This window comes from Anser brachyrhynchus (genome assembly GCF_964034855.1).
Source record: "Anser brachyrhynchus genome assembly, chromosome: 3".
Taxonomy (NCBI): domain Eukaryota; kingdom Metazoa; phylum Chordata; class Aves; order Anseriformes; family Anatidae; genus Anser; species Anser brachyrhynchus.
This window is the reverse complement of record NC_137696.1, coordinates 118,666,959-118,685,290: the sequence shown is the minus strand read 5'-3', so window position 1 is coordinate 118,685,290 and position 18,332 is coordinate 118,666,959. Positions and strand designations below refer to the sequence as shown.

Below are 18,332 nucleotides of genomic sequence, written 5' to 3'. Positions count from 1 at the left end.
AAAGGCGCACAGCAACTCTGCATTTCATCATATATTTTATGCCTTCAACTTAACTAATTAACTTTGTTTACACCAAGAAAACATAAACACTGTCTTTTAACTTCATTGGTGTCTTTTGTGTATTTTTGTTAGGAAATGGTAATACACAGGCATTAGAACAATGGGTGACAAACCCACCTCTGGATGGTTTGCATGATTTTTCCAAAGCACGCATAGTGTTGATGCCTGCTAGACAGTATAATGAGCCCAGGGAATGATTTCTTAGCTCCTGTGGCACTTGTGCTATTCTGGTAAGGAAAAGGAGTACCTCTTTGCATAATGCATTCATTTTTGCAATACACCCCGAGTATAGGAAAACCTCGTACCGTCAGTCAGTGGATTAAATGAACAGTGGCAGCTGCAGCCATGTGATGGAAAAGTGCAGGAAATAGGTTTGTTTGCAATGCTGTATTACATAAACATGACTTTTGCTGGTTAACGCCCTCCCGCTGGGCACTTCATGCTGCATCATATGCATGTCATGTTAAGTTATGCTGGACACAAACAGCAGCAAGGGAGTTGGAAAGCAGCAGCGCTGTCCTCACGGGGCAGGCTACAGCCATGGCTGGACCATTGCCTCGTGATCTGTTTTACTAGGAAACTCCAAGAAGAGAGTCATAATAATTGTAATGAGCTACCATAAAAAAAAAAAAAGAGCAGCTTATTTTAGCTTTCTGAATGTGCTTAGGCCACATCTGGATACCTTATAACCATACTTGTGTAATTTATGGCTTGCTGCTCATACTTGATCTACCAGGCTGAACATCGAGATCATGTTTTTTAACACGAAGCATCTTGTGCCACAGTTTCAACACGACGAAGAGAATTAGGACTCAAAAGCAAGGCATCCTAAAACAGCTTCTCTGTGATGACTGCATGAGAGCTGTTTCTTTGGACACATGGTCCAGGTCAGCTGTCACCTGCAGGAACACCCTTGTGAGGCTGAATGCTAAATCCCATTTCCAAAAGCAGCCTCAACTTTCAAGGTTCAAGTTGGCACGGAAAGGAAATAAACTGCAATCTTCTGAGCACTACCATAATTTTGGAAGACTCTACTTCTGAAGTTGGCTTCCACCCTGGAAAATTTGGCCTCTCACCTTGCTCTTTTTCTAAAAAATAGAGCTTCCTGCTCCATCTTGTAAAAAGTTCAGAGAGCTTGAGGGCATCATATACTAATAAACACAGTTTTAATAATCTACATGTCTTGGACATCTCAGAATCTGAAACATGTATGCCTTTCAACACCACTGATAAATCCCAGTTAAGAATGGCCACCACTTCCTACCAGAGAGGAGCCATTTTAACAAAAACAGGAGTAATAATCCATTGACTGAGCAGTGTTGTTTTAAGCACGGAGCAACATATGATATTAGAATGAAGTTTCACTGCACTTCACGATTTTCTGGATCTAAAATTGCTAGTTGTCCATGCCTAATAACTGCTTTCCTTTCTCCTCTACTTTGAACTCATCACTTCTAGCTGATAACTAGCTGTATTAATGAGTGACAATTGCCTTCAGTAAAGAACCAGATAATTGCCTCTCTGGTATAAAATACATGCATTCCTGCCAATCTGCTATAAACATATCTCCCCCCCCAAAAAAAAAACCAACTAATTTGCTTTGCGCAAAGGCATTAAAATAATGTTGTAGCACAGAGATTTCTGTCATAATACGAGTTTGCTCTGACAACACGAACCCCTTACCGATCATTGGAGATTCTATAAAACTCCACGAATTAGTCTGGGGGATGTAGGACTGTAAGACCCCAGCAGCTCGTCCGGCTTCATTCACCCCACCAAAGACGTAGATCTTCCCACCACAAACGGTAGCAGCGGCCGAATGCACAGCCTTGGGCAGAGGAGCGATGGTCTCCCACTGGTTGGTGATTGTATCGTACCTGCGATGAGAGCAATTGGAGTGAGCTGAGATGCTGCAATGCCAGTTGAAGAGTAAAGGCAGGATAGACAGGCAGAGAAAGCAGGCTGGGATATAAGAGAAAGGCAGCTTGACAAGCTGAAGAAAAGCAGAGGTGGAAATGTATTTTCTAACATCATACAAATTCAACCACTTGGTAAATAGTGTAATTAACGCCTTTTCTGAGCTTTTAAAACATTGATAAAAGCCCAGAGAAAGCTAGTCCTATTTTCTGTATATGCCTCTCAAATCTGATTATAGTCCAAGCTAAAGAAACTCAGGACATCTTTGTTGAGATGTCTTCCACTAATTAATTTCTATTAACGACTATACAATGAGATTATTCTTGCAAATCAGTGCAGTGATATCCAATAGCAACCGCAGGCAGGCAGCTGTTAATATACTTCAGTTGTTCAGCTTGTGGAACACATCTCACCTGCACTATAATGCAACACGATAGCTCTTTTTACTCTAGTTAACTGACCAGCGATGCACATTCTCTGTCAGAGTGAGTTGCTTCCATTTATTTTCTATTGTGCAAACCATGTGCTTCATTGCAGGATGCTGCAAATGTTAATGCCAGAATAAGATTTCACCATTGCATCCACATTTGACAAGAACCAAACAGAAAAGGGTATGCATGAAAGTGCTAAATTAGTTTTAAGGTCATCAGTATCTGATTTAATTAAGCCATTGACCATAAGGGATGTGCAGTTAATAATCCATGGATGAAGATTCATTTTAGACAATGTCACAAGTACAGACGTCAATTTTTTTTAAAGATAATGTGGCAGGGATCCAAATAGCTGCTCTAAAATGAGTCTTGGAGACAGTGGAAAATAATGTGATTTTTAGGCTTCAATATTTCCATGTAATGGCACATTCAGCCAACGAGGACTTTCCTGTGAAGCAATTACTCAGAACTGTGTACTGCAAGAACAGAAGTCCTCTTCACCCATTCGGGGCTTTTGTTCTTAATATTAGTAATATGCAATATGCAAACATTAAATGAATCCACGGCCACAAATCCATCTGTAGAAAATGATTTAGCAACAGGGGAATTCTCCCTTTGTAACATGTCCCTCAAATACTCACTGCCCAAACTTGGGGAGAATATAAGGGACAAAAGAAATAAATGGTGGAAGTAGCACAAACTAATGTGCTTAATGAAAGTGCATTAATGAGTTTCCAAGTAATATAACCAAAAGTAATTAACACACTCATAAACGAAGAAAAGGAGGCAAACTTTAACTGAAAAATAAAAAGTGAGTAAAGTCCCTTTTAATGAGAATGGAGAACTGCATTTTACAATGCTCTAAATTAGCAACTGAGAAATTAAATTCATCTACAACAAAGTGATCAAAGGGGAGAAATATAATGAGATTAAACAACACTGTGCTGGGAACATTCAGGAGGACACAACTATATTGTGCTGATTCTTAAAGTCTGGTACCAAACCCACCAAAACCAAGACTGGAGATGCATGTTTGACTACACAAACCTCTTCCAGGTAAGGCACCACATGCAGCATCTCTTGCATTTGCCCACAGCCCTCAAGGCAGCACTCACTGCCGTCCTAGCAGATAGGCAAAAATGTCAGATAATGTACAGTTTCATACACCATTTTTTGGTTGCACTTTGCTAACTTGCCTACTGCAGTAATTTTGGGTTTGGTAATTCACTTTTTGATGTGTATAATAAAACTGGTTAAGGAATTGGTTAATTGATAAGAAATTGGAAAAAAAAAAGAAAAAAGAAAACTAAAAAAACAGCTGAAAAGAACTGATTTTCTTTATAGCTCCCCAGCTTCTGGGATATGAGTTGTATCTGTCACCCTATACTTAGCACCACTGTCAGTCCGAACTTCAGAAACGTTTCTGGCCAGTCTACAGGGTCTGAGAGGAGAAGGTGGGCAGCCGTGCTGCCTTCCCTGGCTCTGTCAGAAATACCTGGAAGACTGCTGCTTCCAAGACAGACACATTACTGCTAATGACTTTCTGACCCTCCTAATACATTTTCAAAGGAGGGGTTATATCCTTCAAATTTTCTGGGAGTTGGGGGATGTTGAGGACCATGTTTACAGGAATACTGGTGAAAGATTCAAATTGCAGAAACAAAAGTTCATTTTCTGGATGAATTTTATTGGGACCCCAGAGGCCTCCTAGACTCCATTTTTCACCCACATTCACTACTCTCCATTTATACTTCAAAATGACAAGAACTGATCTTTCTGTCTTCTGCTCTCCATCTGCAACCAGAGAAGCGACCGGTTTCACTTCATCTGCTGAAAGCCAAAGGCTGTAAATCTACAGGACACAGGTGCAAGTGGGACAGCTTAAAAATGCTCATCTTGAGTGTCCTTTGGTTTCAAAAGCCAGTGAACCATAAAGCAGGTGGCAGCCAGTCCTTGTCCACCCAACACCACCACCCAACCTGGGTTTTATATGGGCTGCTTCTTTCACTTACTTAAGAGGATTGCTTACTTCTGTGGTTAAAAAAGAGAAAGAGGTGCCTTCAAGTTCCTCCATCCACTGGGAATTTATTCCCCTGGTTCATTACCTCCTTGCGAAATGGTAGGCCTGATTTCTAGTCTCTGTTTTGCTTCAGCTCCCACCCATCTGACAGTAAGTCTTTTTTTCTGTTAGATTATAAAAATGTCTACTGTCAAAACTCTCTCTTTCACGTATGGACTTGCAGAAAATAATAAAGTCACCTCTTCACCTTCTATAGGATAAACTAAGTAGTCTAAGCTCCTTAAGTTTCCCCCTACAAAGCAGGTTTCCATCATTTTGGTCTAGCTCAAGTCAGCTCTTAATGTGTTCACAGACGGATTTGCACCAGATTAACTAAATTGGTTTAAAAATTAATAAAGTTGAATCTTTATAACCTTTTTAAAGACGGGAAATAACAACACCTGCTTTGCCTGTCTGCCCTCTGGCCTCTCCTTTCGCCACATCATCTCCAGTGATGCCATCTCTCCATCACCTCTGGTGCTAGTGAGGCTCTTCGTCTGCCTTTAACACCATCTCTACTCAGGGGCCAGCAGGGAGGGAACTGATTTAAAAAATAATCACTTTGATCTCTTTCCATTAGTCAAGTTTTGCGTTTGATTCTCCTGTTTGAAGCCATAGATGGAGACTTAATGGGAGCTGGCTTTGAGCCATGCAAAGGTTTTTCTTCCTTCTCCTCCGCTGATCCCTTCAGCCCCAGCGTGCCCATGCCTCTCCTTGGCTGTAGGCCCATCCAGTATGCTGAACGTGAAACTTCAAGGACATCTCCTTTCACGTGACAGACTCCTGGTTTGGCAGTCCACTCGGTGTTACATGGATGCCCTTGCAAGCCTTCCTCTGCCCTGCGTGCAGTCCAGCATACCGCGGTCCGTGGCCCTGCCATGCTCTGGACACCAGGCTTTCGACGCGTGCAGGACGTGTGTGTCCCAACCTGTCACATCTCCTGCACCGAGCTGTGTCGTCTCACCTGACCCTTGTGCAGGCACTACGCTCTGGTTTATGTTTTATTTATATACCCCTGATAAGGCAAATGATCTGAACCCAGCAGAAACTACAGCCCAGGCGTGAAGAAAACACACTCAGAAATAACCTCGCTACTTTTCAAAACTCTCCACTGACAGGATTTCAGCTGTGGGCCTGATCCTCCTCTTGCTTCACTTGTTTAGTTTAGCACCTCCTTTCTCGCTTTTCCCCTACAACCCTGATATTAACAGCAGAAAACCCCGTCACTTCAAGTTGTGCCATTTGCTTCTCTGCCTTGTTGACTTTTGATCCCTCCAGTACCTGAAAATAGCTTCCCCCCCCCACCCCTTAATTTCTCTCCTTCTAGATTGAACAGCCGTATAAATATCTTCATTTATTCGCATTATAAAATCCTTGCAACACGGTCAGTAGCTTACAGACATGCACTCTCCAGTTTCTTATACATTATTTAATTCTGTTTGTAGGAAAGCTGCTATTTAAAATAAAGCTGTACAGTGTCATATTGATCTGCTCTTCAGATGATTCACGTGTTGTTTAAAATCATATTAATGGATTACTATTTTTTGCCTTTTTTATTTTCTTCTGACTGTTCTGAGGAGCTTAAGAAACTATTCTTGGACAAGGCGATATATTTAATTTTCTTAACACATCAATAAAACAGTAGGTTCTGAAGCAGTTTATAAAGCTTCTAAGGCTTATTTTTACATTGAATTTTTTAGACTCTCTTCCAAGTACACACTGCCAGCTGAAGTAATCTCCCAGTTTTAGACAACCCTATTGTAAAAGTGCTGTCAGGTCAAGGGGATTCATCTTCTTCTGTCCTTCAAACAGATAATAACCACAAAGCACCCACATTTCCACACTTTTAGTCACATATATTGTCTTGTCAGCATATGCAGTCTTCTCAGCTCTCAAATTGCATATATTACAAGGCCCATCCATTATCTAAAAACCTAGTTCGTGGATCCACTTCATTTCTCCGCCTCCCAACTCAACTCATATCTCAGAAGAAGACAGAAAGTGTAATACTCTCTCGCCTAATACCTAATGACTCGCTCCCTGTCACACAGAAACTTGCCAGAGGCTTTTGATTGAGAACTGCAGTCATGCTGTTATTTTCCTAAACAGCCATTCCAAAAACATAACTCTCCCTGAATGTATACCCATGTATATTCACAAGAACAGACTTATAACTCAGCCAGTCTGGCACATGCATATTGTTTTAAGATGAGTAATAAATGACTCCCACCTGTCTGTTTGTGGTAGTCCTGTAATATTATCCGTCAAAATAGAACTTTACTGTCTCTTTGCAGACAAATGGCAAATAAAGGGTAAAAAAAATCTCAACCCTATTGAAGTTGATGGGAAAACACCCACTGATTTAAGTGGCACCAGAATTTCTTGTTGAGGCTGCACCCTTCAGCATCAATGACACAACTGAAAGCACGGACAGAAGCGCTCAGGAGCTGATGCCATAAATCATTACGAGCCTGATGGTCCCTACTTGCTTTAATGCTTTCTAATGGTGCAGCAGATATATTAGGTGCAACCAGGTAATAGCATGTATAGCTAATATGGCCTGACAACTGTTTCAAAAAAATAAAACAAAAACATCTTTGTAAAATTTTAACCATTTAGGATGAAATGTTTCAAAAATGCCCAGAAAAACACAGGTGGAGAACAAGAAGAAAACTGGTGGTAAATATTATTTTTGCCACTTTTGGAGACCAGCTGTAGCAAGACATCTGGCAGACTCCATGCTCTGGGACTGCTAACTGGTGAAGTCAGGGTAGGTCACTGTGGACAGGAGATGTGCCGTCTAAAATGCCAGTGAAAACACATTGAAATCTGGTCAAAGCTGGGCACAGTCACACTTGGGTTAATGGAGTAAGCAGAAAGCAAAATGTTGGTAAAGATAAGATGTATGTGGATGAGGGGAGGTGGTGGATGGCCTGGAGATGGGAGGGTGTTCAGTGTGTTGCTCTTCACACTGGTGGCACAGTCCTGGACTGTATCATGCACTAGGCCTGGTTAAGTCCCCATAGCTCCATCTGGGTGAATAACATGACTGTAACCTCAGATGAGTCCTTTGGGATGAAAAACAACCAAAAACTCAAGACAGCGTAGTCCTGAAATTCAACACTGAGGGTCAAAATGTCCACCTGGGGGGTAAATGTAATTTTGGGTATCACTTAACTTGGAGCATGTGGTCATGTCACCTTATTATTATTTTAATACAATGCTTTTGTAAGACCTGCTGGAATGACAGAGAGGTTCCCCCTTCAGCAAGACGGTATCTCAGTGTCCCATCCAAAACCCTAGCACAGTATTCGCAGAGAAATGTGCAGCCCCAACAGAAATATGGTGGGAAAAAGCCATCTCCTTGTAGCTCTCTATGGGGAGAAGAAAGAGAAGACAGAGGCAAAAGGTGTGTATTAACTGTGCATATGACAGCAGACAACTGAGCAATGACAGTGATGTTATTATGTATGCTAATGTTTGCAACCCAAATTCAGGTGGCCTCACTGCTTGCAAAAGTAGGAACAGTGATTCCCACTATTCAAATTACTAAGCACTCAAAGAAATTAGCTGCCTGGTCCAAATGGGAAATGCTTTTGTCTGAAAAGGTGTGAGCTTGCTCAGTACAGCTACGAAGGTCATCTTTTTCTCACCTGTGTTTCTAACAGCGGACCCCTGAAACATCCTTTCCAAAACACATGGCTTAGCAATGGCATGTTTTGCTTCCGTAATTCCCCGCTGTCATTTTAATACAAAGAACAAAAAAGAAAACATCCAAAAAGCTCTTGGCATAACCCAAAAGAGGCCATGTTGCACTTTTTCCCTGGCTGTGTCTCGCAAGTCACTTTATAGACAATAGCAGATTAATTATAACCATGGGTTTAACAAATCCCCATGACAAGGCATCCTTATTGTGGTAGAGGCAGCATGCACTGAAATGATAGGGAGGAAATCTACTACTTCCCTATGTAAAAGTCTCTTGGTGGGCTTGCTACAAATGAAAGCTAGCAGAGCTGCTCTCACTGAGCCACGCTGGGCACACCAAGTGTGAATTTGCAGACTGCAATGTCATTTGTAGCAAGGGTTTGGGCGATGGCAATGACAGGGAACGAGAGGGGTTAATGTTGTTTGATTCAGCTGGCCGACATTTTGGACGCATTGCTAAAGGGAGGCCATGATAATCAGAGCAGAGAAAGAAATGAGACTGGGAAAAATTAAAGCAGATACTTTAATCAAGGACATTTATCGAGACACCTCTCTGTGGTAGCATTAGTTAGATGTTCCTCTGGATCGAGAGATGGAGCGGAAGGCTGTGTCTCTTTCCTGAGCTTGCACCTTCCCACATTCACAAAAACACTTCTCCTAGCTAAAAATGTCCTGACTTAAATTTTAGTACAAATGCATTCAGAAATCAGAAAAAAAAAAAAAAAAATCTGCATAAAACAGTGAGATTTTCTTCAAAGCAAGTCCCAGGGGCAGTGCCCACCTTAAGCTCAGAGTAAGGAGCGAAGCAATGCTCATGTGTAGCATTCGCTATTATTTATTATTCATTCTTTGCTGCCTGCATTTCCCCGACTTGCTGAGAGCATCACCAAAGTCAGTTCTTCAGCCCATGCCCGGGCTGGGAGGGGAGGCTACCTGCAGACCCTGTCCCACAGCATATGTCCTTTCCAGTGGCTACTTTGTCAAATCCTTCTCTCCCAGGCAAAATAATGCCAAATTTGTGAAGACAGAGGAACACGAAACTAGGGCCATATGTGAATAGTGATCGCTCAGCACCAGACAGATCTTCCTGGCCATGCATAAAACAGGTACCATCTGCTCTGTGTCCACCCGCATCATCCTCTACACTTTAAAGACCTAATGTGATGTCTTACTGATGCTTCCTCCCTGCTACCGCCTTTACTCATTCCCCAGACTGATCTGTCCCATGCACTGAACTAGGCAGAAACCCTTCAGGAAAAAAAAAAAAAAAAGGTAATCATATGACTGTACCAAAAAATAGAGATACAGAAGGAAACTTTTTGAAACATGAAAAAGCTTCTTTCAACATAGGTTGTGGTATTTAGTATTTGTGATACCTACTTAAATGAAAAAAAAATATCCCCTGCATTAATGGAACATAAATGTTGCAAGCCCCAAATCCAGAAATAATAGATAGAAAACATCTCTAATCCTACTGTTTTGAAAAATGCATTATTTTTTTTTTTGCATATCTTGCTTAATGACATATCCCTTTTAGGATTGTCTGCTAAGGCAACTTTTATTGGGAACTGCCTGCTTCAAAATATTGCTGAAGTAGTCAAATTCAGCACTTAAAACTGACAAAAAGAAAGAAAACTTGTATTTTTGGCTGCCAGATTCACTAACGGAAAGTATTTCACAGAAATGTCTCATCAATCTATTGTCACAATGCATTTTTAAGTGTTTGGGTAAGGCTAAGGATGTACTGATCTTTTTGGAACGGAATACTCTTATACTGCATTTCAGTATTCATTAATTTCTGTTTTTTCATGAGAATACTGATACGCACAGAAAATACTATCTTTTATTGAATATTATTGTTGACATGAAATTAGTCAGCTTTGGAATTTTACTTTGTTAAATCTTTATTTTTTGTTTCTGTTCCTTCATTTTTTTAAAGTTTCATGTGAGAACAGGAAATTTTTTCTATGTGGATCGTCTTGAAAAGGAAAGTTTCCATTCTCTTCCATTTCTATTTAGTCCCTCTCAGCCAGGAATTCAAAACTGTTTCCATTTACTGGTAGTTTTATTCTGAGCTTGGCAAGTCCCAGCTCCAGGCCAAGAGCACCAAAGGAAGGACCTTCCTTCCAGCCAGGCCAGGGCTGGGGTTCTTCACCAGAAGGGTGCACGTGAGAAATCTACTTTGCTGTTGCTCTTTTTAGTTAAAAAAAATATATATATATATATATATTTTGTAGTCTGTAAAGACTTCCATCAGTACTAAATTCAAAGGATGTTTATTAGTTCATTGTGTAATTTGTGTTAAATGTCCAAAGAAGCTTAATTCCTCCCTTTCCTCCCCTGAGCAAACCAACAAACTGGCAGCTTTCGTCTTTGGTTTTGAAACAATGGTTTCCACTGAAGCTTTAAAAGAAATCTAATCTTGCATATTTTCCTTCTTTCTTAACTGTTACAAAAGCTTATTTTAACACATACGGCACATTTGACGTGTCTTTTAAAAGGAAAAGCATCCTTTAACACAGCATGAAGTCAAAGCACCAGCAAACCACATTTTTTTAAATATTTTTTTTTACCTTTCCACATGGTCAACGTTGCCTGCCACACCGACCCCTCCAATGGTATATATTTTCCCATCGTACACCAGACTGTTATGTCGACACCTGGGGACTGTCATTCGGGACACGAGGTTCCAGTTATCGAGCAAGGACATGTAACACCAGACATCGGCGAGCGTGACACCCGACTCCATGCCGCCTGGCACCAACGTGCGGGCGAGGGAAAGAAAAGGGGAGAATTACGTGAGCTCCTGGAACGGCAGCAGCTCTGCACACAGCAATCAAAGCCAGTTACAAAGTAAAAACTCTTCAAATGACATTTGACTAATTAAAATAAATCACCCTCAATTCTGAGCATCTGTTCCGATGATGCATATCTGTGTCATTTATTCATGCGTCCCAAAGGCTGTTTTTTTTTTTTTTATTAGATGACATGAAGAAATCAAGATGTCAGACTATGAGGGACATGTACGTAAGGGGATAGACCCTTTCCAATGTTCATAAATAACTTCCAGTCTATTACATTACTGCAACACTTGCAAGAAGGTGTCATGAGGCAGAGCCTATCTTGGCTTGCAAGACACAGTCCAGTCTGAAATCTAAATGCTTAATACAGTGATGGATGGAAGCAGCACATACACGGGCAAAACAAAGCCAGTGCTTGCATTGTAGGCTTGATGCCTAATTTTCAGGGACAAATTCCTTATTTATTTTCATTTGCTGATGAAAGGAAGAACCAGATGTACTGCTCCTGTAAAACAGTTTCAGATGCTCAAGTGAAATCACAGAATCATAGAATGGTTTGGGTTGGAAGGGGCCTTAAAGATCGTCTGTTTCAACTCCCTGCCATGGGCAGGGACATCCCCACCACATCAGGTTGCCCAGGGCCTTGTCCAAACCTGGCCTTGAATACCTCCAGGGATGGGGCAGCCACAGCTTCTCTGGGCAACCTATTTCAGTGTCTCACCGTCCTCAGAGTAAAGAATTTCTTCCTCATGTCTAATCTAAACCTACCCTCTTTTAGTTTAAAGCCATTACTCCTTGTCCTATCCCTACACCCCCTGACAAAGAGTCCCTCCCCAGCTTTCCTGTAGGCCCCATTTAGGCACTGGCAGGCCGCTGTAAGGTCTCCCTGGAGCCTTCTCTTCTCCAGGCTGAACAACCCCAACTCCCTCAGCCTGGCTTCACAGGAGAGGTGCTCCAGCCTCCGATCGTCCTTGTGGCCATCCTCTGGACTTGCTCCAACATGTCCACGTCCTTTTTATGTTGTGGACTCCAGAGCTGAGCTCCCGGTGGGGTCTCATGAGAGCGGAGCAGAAGGGGAGAATCACCTCCCTTGATCTGTTGGCCACACTTCTTTGGATGCAGCCCAGGGTACGGTTGGCTTTCTGAATATTTATATTGGTTTTCTGAAATATTTATTTTGGTCAGTTTTAAACTTCTGACTGAAGCTTCCAGTGTAGCTACTTAGTGGGTGCCTCGTTATCCCCTCTTTGAAGCACAAAGAGGTTAAATGATTTATCTGAGACCACACTAGGAGTCTGCGATGGAGCCAGGAAAAGAAATGAGACTCTCAGTTCTGTCGTTTAATGACAAACCCAGGCTTTCACCTTCCTTTTTCGCTCTCCAAAACTATGCTATGCAGCGTGGAGTCCAGTACTTTGAGCTTGTGGGGAGTTCATTCCCACTTTTGTTGGTTCCCCTTCCCTTTTTCCTGTTTCTTGTATGTTTTAGCAAACAAAATACCACTGACACTCTGCAAAGTTTCCAGCCGTGCAGGGCTTCCAGCTTTCCTATTTTATCCATCGAATACCATCAGCTCATTCATCCAGATTCAAGGAAAAGAGCTGAAAGAAGTTTTGAGTTTAGGATTCAGTGGCTTTTGCCAGCAGGTAAGGCACAGTCTAAAATATCTCTACATATTGTAAAGTGCCTCAGCTAAGAATAACTACAAGTCAACCTCTCACTAAAAGCTCCATAGAAGGCTTTCGCTCCAGCTCCAAAAAGAGCATGGGTAAAAAAACGTCAAAAAAGTATTTCCAATCAATCCTTGGGGCCTCTATGCAGTATTAATGGAATTTAACACCACAGGCACCAATTTTCTGTGGAAAATGCAGCGAGGGGACTCCATACAGGAAAAGACAACAGCTGTAACCCCTTATTGGTACTGCCTGGTGCATCTGTGCTCCCAGCTCCATCCTCAGCTCACACACATCCGCACCTCCCTGCCCAGGCTCCTCTCTTCATCAAAAAACCTCCACTCTGCTGCCATCAGCTCAAGCCACCGTCTGGTGGGAATTCCTTTTCGCCCTGCAGCCAAGCAGAGGTACCACAAGACTGCGAATAACCGGAGTCTGTGATGCTACAGGCGCAGAGCAGACAGCTACTTTGGGAGTTAAAGCCTTTTAGGGAGCGTGGTCTCAGTTTCATTGAAACTAAGAAGATTATAGGGCTAGTGACTACTGTCAAAAGAGAGGTTTCAAAAACAAGTACACAAAGTGAATGCTCCTGTAAGCAAATACTGTAAGTGTAGGTCACATATTCAGTAGTTCAGCCTGTCTGTCTCAAATTCCATAACCCACCATTTAGACTCAACTACAGCCAATATTTTAAATTGTGTTACTATGGCACTGAAACCTCTTTGCATGCTTGATGGTTGTCAGACCTCTTTTCTTCACGTTGCAAACGCAAAATATTGCTGTTGACTGCTTTGAGGGAATGCTAACGTGGCAGAGAAATGGAGAATAATAAAAGCAGGGAAATCCCTCTTCCCTTGCCCAACCTCCCTCCCACTTGTCTGTTATTTATTTATTTATTTATTTATTTATTTTCCCCAGAAGCAGCACATCCTTCTTTGTTTGCACTGCCTACACTGTACGGAGGAAACTTTTGTCCCAGCCCCGTGTATTTGCTGCTCACCTGAGAGATAAATGTTGTCTCCAGCGCTGACCACGCTGAAAAACTCTCGATCGTAGAAGGGGAGGCTGGCCAAGGGGTACCATTTGTTGTTTTGAGGATTTAAGCACGTGACTGCTGTTAAAGCACGTTGATTCATGCCAATCATCTGACGACCCCCAACTAAGACTATCACCTCAGCTACACCTAGGATTCAACAAGCAAAACAGTATTTTAAAAAAGCGACATCTCTCAAACAGGCAGGAGCCTATCAAAAAGTACTCGGCAATCAGTGTAGTTTTAACTTGTTGTATAGATATTGTATAAACTGTCTTAGGCTGTGCAGTTAAACCTGGAAGGGTGAGGAAAAAGGAAGTACATGTGAGGAGAACGGTGGGTGAGGAGCAACATGCAAGCATCCTGAGGATAACTGGGGACATAGCATGTCATCTGGACAAAATTCAAGGGGGAAAGAAACCAAAAAAATATTCCCTGTAAAGATGTCTGTTGACTTCCCCAGTCTTTGGGTGAGACACGCATGTATCAAATCTTTGTTCCACTACAGAAAATGGGAATTTTGTCGTGGCTTGTGACATCACTGGAGCCTGGCCTTTATCCACGTAAAGGATGTTTGGGCTTTAACCTGAAGGTGTTCTCACACAGCTAGCACCTGTAGATTTAGCTTATAGTGATATTTCTTCATCATGACTTTCTTTCTCCATACATTCTCTTAGACAGTTTTCCAGGGTCTTTTTTTTGTTGTTTGCTTTTCATGGAGAAACCAGGTTTTCCACGTGCAGATAATGTGTGCTTGATCGGGGTCTTAGTCGTGTAGGTGCTAAGAAATATGAAGGAGAGAGCTCCTGCCCTACTGCAATTATTAACTGAGATTTACCTGTGCTTGCACAGCTCCCCCAGACCCACAGCACATAAGCTGTACAGCAAGCCAAGTTCTCTGCTGGTGCAAATGGATAACATTTTGCAGCCCAAACCTTTTGGACAGAAGTTTTGCAACGCAAATCTCAGCCAAATCTGATCTGAAACTCTCTCTAGACTTGTCCTTGCAGTGGACTCGAGCGATGAGTCACAGTAATTTAACTCTGAGATGTTTTCTGGCTCTAACCCCCAAGAGCCAAGTGCTGGGGATAGTTTGGATTCAGTGCTTAGCAGAAGTGTTAATATCTTTTCTGGTGCAATTTGCTGCCAGGAGGGGTAGGCTCGGAAGCAGGACCACGAGGCCACGAGCTGGAAGAAATTGCCACTTCAGGAGCTGTGCTCGTGGCCAGACCCATTGCTGTGATCTATTATGGTGCCCAGTTTAGAGACAAGTGCACGCCGGAAGGGGGGTCAAAAGCCCAGAAATGAGCCTGCCAGCCAGAGAGATCAGGAGGTGCAGCACTGAGCAATGCTTCTTTACAAGAACGGATTATCATCACTCTTCATTAGCTTTTAAAAAATACATATTTGTGTCATTCAAACAAGGTTACTCTCTTACAAATTATTAAGTGAAAGTGCTGTACAGTTTTAAATAAATGTTTCTCAGTAACAAGAGATCATTATTTTTGCGACATACGAGAAAATCTAATCACCTGTGCGAGACATAACTTGATTATAATCAATGACCTCGAGAGAGCGTGCGACATGCTGCAGTGAGTCCACAAAGGGTGTTTAGAGATCCTTTGTGCCTCCATGAATGCCGTTGATATGCAAAATAACATGATTCTATATAATTAGACTCTGACCTAAAAAACTATAATCACCCTCTCTTACCCCGCGAGAATCACTTTTCCCTCATCAACAAGCTTCTGGAAATGGTTCACATTACACCTACAATTTTATATACATAAAATAAGCACTTTTCAAAAATCCCTTCAAACATCACACCATTAGTCGTCTTCAATGAAAGACTTTTTAGGGTAGATTGTTATTGAAAGTCCTCTACACTTCATCCTTCTGAAAGGTGCCTTGATGAGAGTCTCCAGAAGCAGCAAATGATGTAGTCTGATATGCCTTCTCGGTGCCACATTAGCATTAGTGGCAGCTTGTGACAGAAAGTTTTTGCCTGGCTTTGTAATTGTGCTTACAGAAGGCAGAAGTATCGGTAGCGCATTAAAACAATGCACCTATTTCATCTGACTCCTGGAAGTAGTTTTGATATGATATTTGTATCACTGTTCAACAAATATTTAGGATATTTCTAACACTACGTGATACGGGCTCTTCTGGCAAATTGGGCACTGTTTTTTGTTTTTTTTTTTTTTTTAACATGTATTTTTCCCAAAAGGAAAATATGTGCATTCCTCAGATGAGAAACTTTTTGAAGCACTACGGCTCTCCCTAGCTGCTGGGATTTTTTAAAGGGAATATGTCCTGTGTGATCCATTTGTTTTGGAAGCAGCAAACAGCCTGAACTGGTACCTGCAAGACTGAGGGTATGAAAATAATGTATTTACACGGGGCTGTGAAAGTGAAGCTGTTTTATGAATATTAATCAGCTGCTACCTGCAAGAGGCCGGATGGCAAAGAAGCAAATGTTATCGTTCACCTGTTCCTGCAGCTAGAGAAGTGCGGCACGGAGGGCGGGGGGGGGAATGTCAGTGAGCCTCACTGTCTCTGCCAAAGCTAATAATTCATACAGATTAGGCTTCTTTTAAATCTAGTTTCAGGAGTGTACACCTAAACCCCCAAGTCTGACCCCTGGGAGAGGCTTCTCAATGCTTGAGCAAAGCAGAAATGAAAAATGGAGCTTGAGGTTTTGCCAGGCTCAAACGGCAGAGGGAGTGAAGGGAAGGAGCCAAGGTCCGTGGTGCATCCCTGGGCAAGCCGTGGCTGTGCCCAGACGCAGGAATTGCTGGCCCAGTGAGCTGGTGTGGCCAAAGGAAGCTTTGCTTTACCTGCAGAGAGCCTGGGCCGGGTCCTCGGCGTCTGCATCTCTTGTCGGGCGTGCGGCAGCATGTGATAACGCTTGGCTTCGTTCACCAGATCCCGGCAGGCCTCCGAAGACTTTATCAACTCCTCGTTGTCAACTACGTTTAGCAGATAGCTGGGATGGATGAAGGGGAGGCGCACCACTGCCAGCAGCTCCGCGGCGTACTGCAAAGAGGGGAGAAAATCATAGCACACTGCGGCCTTCGTTCAGCCGCTCCGCATCTCCGCCTCCTCCATTGCAAACGGTCCCCTGTCACCCAGCCTGGAAACACGCTCCCCTTGAAGCTGCCCTCGCCGCACGAATTTGGCAGCATGTGGTCCTGATGGACTGTCACGGATGCTGCACACGTTTGCCAAGCTGTGCTCGGCGATCGGGTAGGAGGGAGGCGGGGCAGCCCTCGGTGATCCCCCACCAAGGCTGGTTTTGGTCCTAGAGGGATTGAAAATAATTCTTGAAAAGGTGGCAACTCCTGTTACATAGCACAGTATGGAGGGGTTTTGAAATAAAAGCTCGAACTCAGGCTGGATATAACACCTTATGCACTGGAGACATGTGGTAAGAGTTCGAGTTTTCTGAATTAACCTTGAAATGTGAGAGTGGAAAGCAGTGCAAAAAAAGAAAAGAAAAAAAATGTTTGGCATTCTGGATGTGAAACAAAAGCTGGTAAATAGAGTGGATTTTAGCCATCACTACAGCAGAGACTGAATAATGCCATCCAATTTGCTAAATTTTTTTTTAATTAATAGGGTTTATTTGTTGGTGAAACAAATCATGTACTTCTAGATTTTTGGACAAGTCAGACTCCAGAGGGTGCTATACAAATACTGTCGGTAAGTTTCTTCTTCTAAATAAATACGTTAAACCTTGGAGGGCAAAGGACATCCGAGCAAATGAAGCTGTCTGTCACTGAACATGGCTTAAAGGAGAACAAAACCCCAAGAGAGAAAACTGCAGTCGAAAAACCAAGAGCCCATCCCCAGATTATTCTTTTTATATGTAATTGCTTATATCACAACACAAGGCAGAGTACAGTGAGAAGCAGCGTAACGGGAAAACGTGGTTCTTGAGAAGAAATACACACACAGAGGATGCAAGCTAAGTGTGCACAGCAAGAAAAGATAATCTGTGTTAATAGACAGTCACATAACAGCGGCATCCAAAGACCCTGCCTGGGTCCGAGGCCAGGATGCAAATCGATATTTCTGAGGTCTGTGAAAGCCGTCCTGAGCAACGCTGGGCACCAGCAGCATCTGCTGGCCTGCAGATGCCTCTGGTCTTCCAGAAGCTACTTGGCTCTTGCAATTTTTTAAGCAACGGGCCTGGCTCTGTCACATGTGAGAGCCAAAGTCACAGCAGGAGCGGGGACAGGGACGGGAAGGGTCACTGTGGGGTGGGAGAGCTGCTGCCAGGCTCCTTCCTGGTGCTGGCCAGGCAGGTGAGGACACAGTGATGTCTGGGACTGCTTCCAGGGCTTCCCTTTTCCCAACCCAAATTGAAAAAGCAGGCTTAATTTGGGAAGAAAACAGAGGATTTTTCCTTTCCAGGGGAAATTCTCACTGCTTTTCTGCCCGAGAGCCACGTCAGCCTGGTGCGAGTTCAGTTAACGCCAGCACGTAACCACCTGTGGTGAGCCGAACCCTACCGTGCTGGCAGGGACACGGCAGCAGGGAGACCATCGGGGTCACGGGGCAATTTTGGGTAGGGCACAGAGGATTTAGGCCTAGCCACCCTGCTGCTGCTCGGTGCTAGGGAAGTGATGCAAAAGGCAGGGAAAAACATCA

At 42.9% G+C, this 18,332-nt stretch overlaps 1 protein-coding gene across 7 annotated transcripts in view; it reads right to left on the bottom strand.

The window, feature by feature from the left end:
• KLHL29 (kelch like family member 29) overlaps nt 1-18,332 on the bottom strand; it is a 399,077-nt gene that overhangs the window by 27,690 nt on the left and 353,055 nt on the right. For all 7 annotated transcript variants that reach the window (XM_080588569.1, XM_080588571.1, XM_080588568.1 and 4 more), the window contains 4 exons: nt 16,517-16,715; nt 13,647-13,829; nt 10,746-10,926; nt 1,744-1,937 (listed from right to left, as the gene is read on the bottom strand). In XM_080588569.1, coding sequence (XP_080444695.1) covers nt 1,744-1,937; nt 10,746-10,926; nt 13,647-13,829; nt 16,517-16,715 — 757 coding nt within the window. The remainder of the gene's footprint in view (nt 1-1,743; nt 1,938-10,745; nt 10,927-13,646; nt 13,830-16,516; nt 16,716-18,332) is intronic.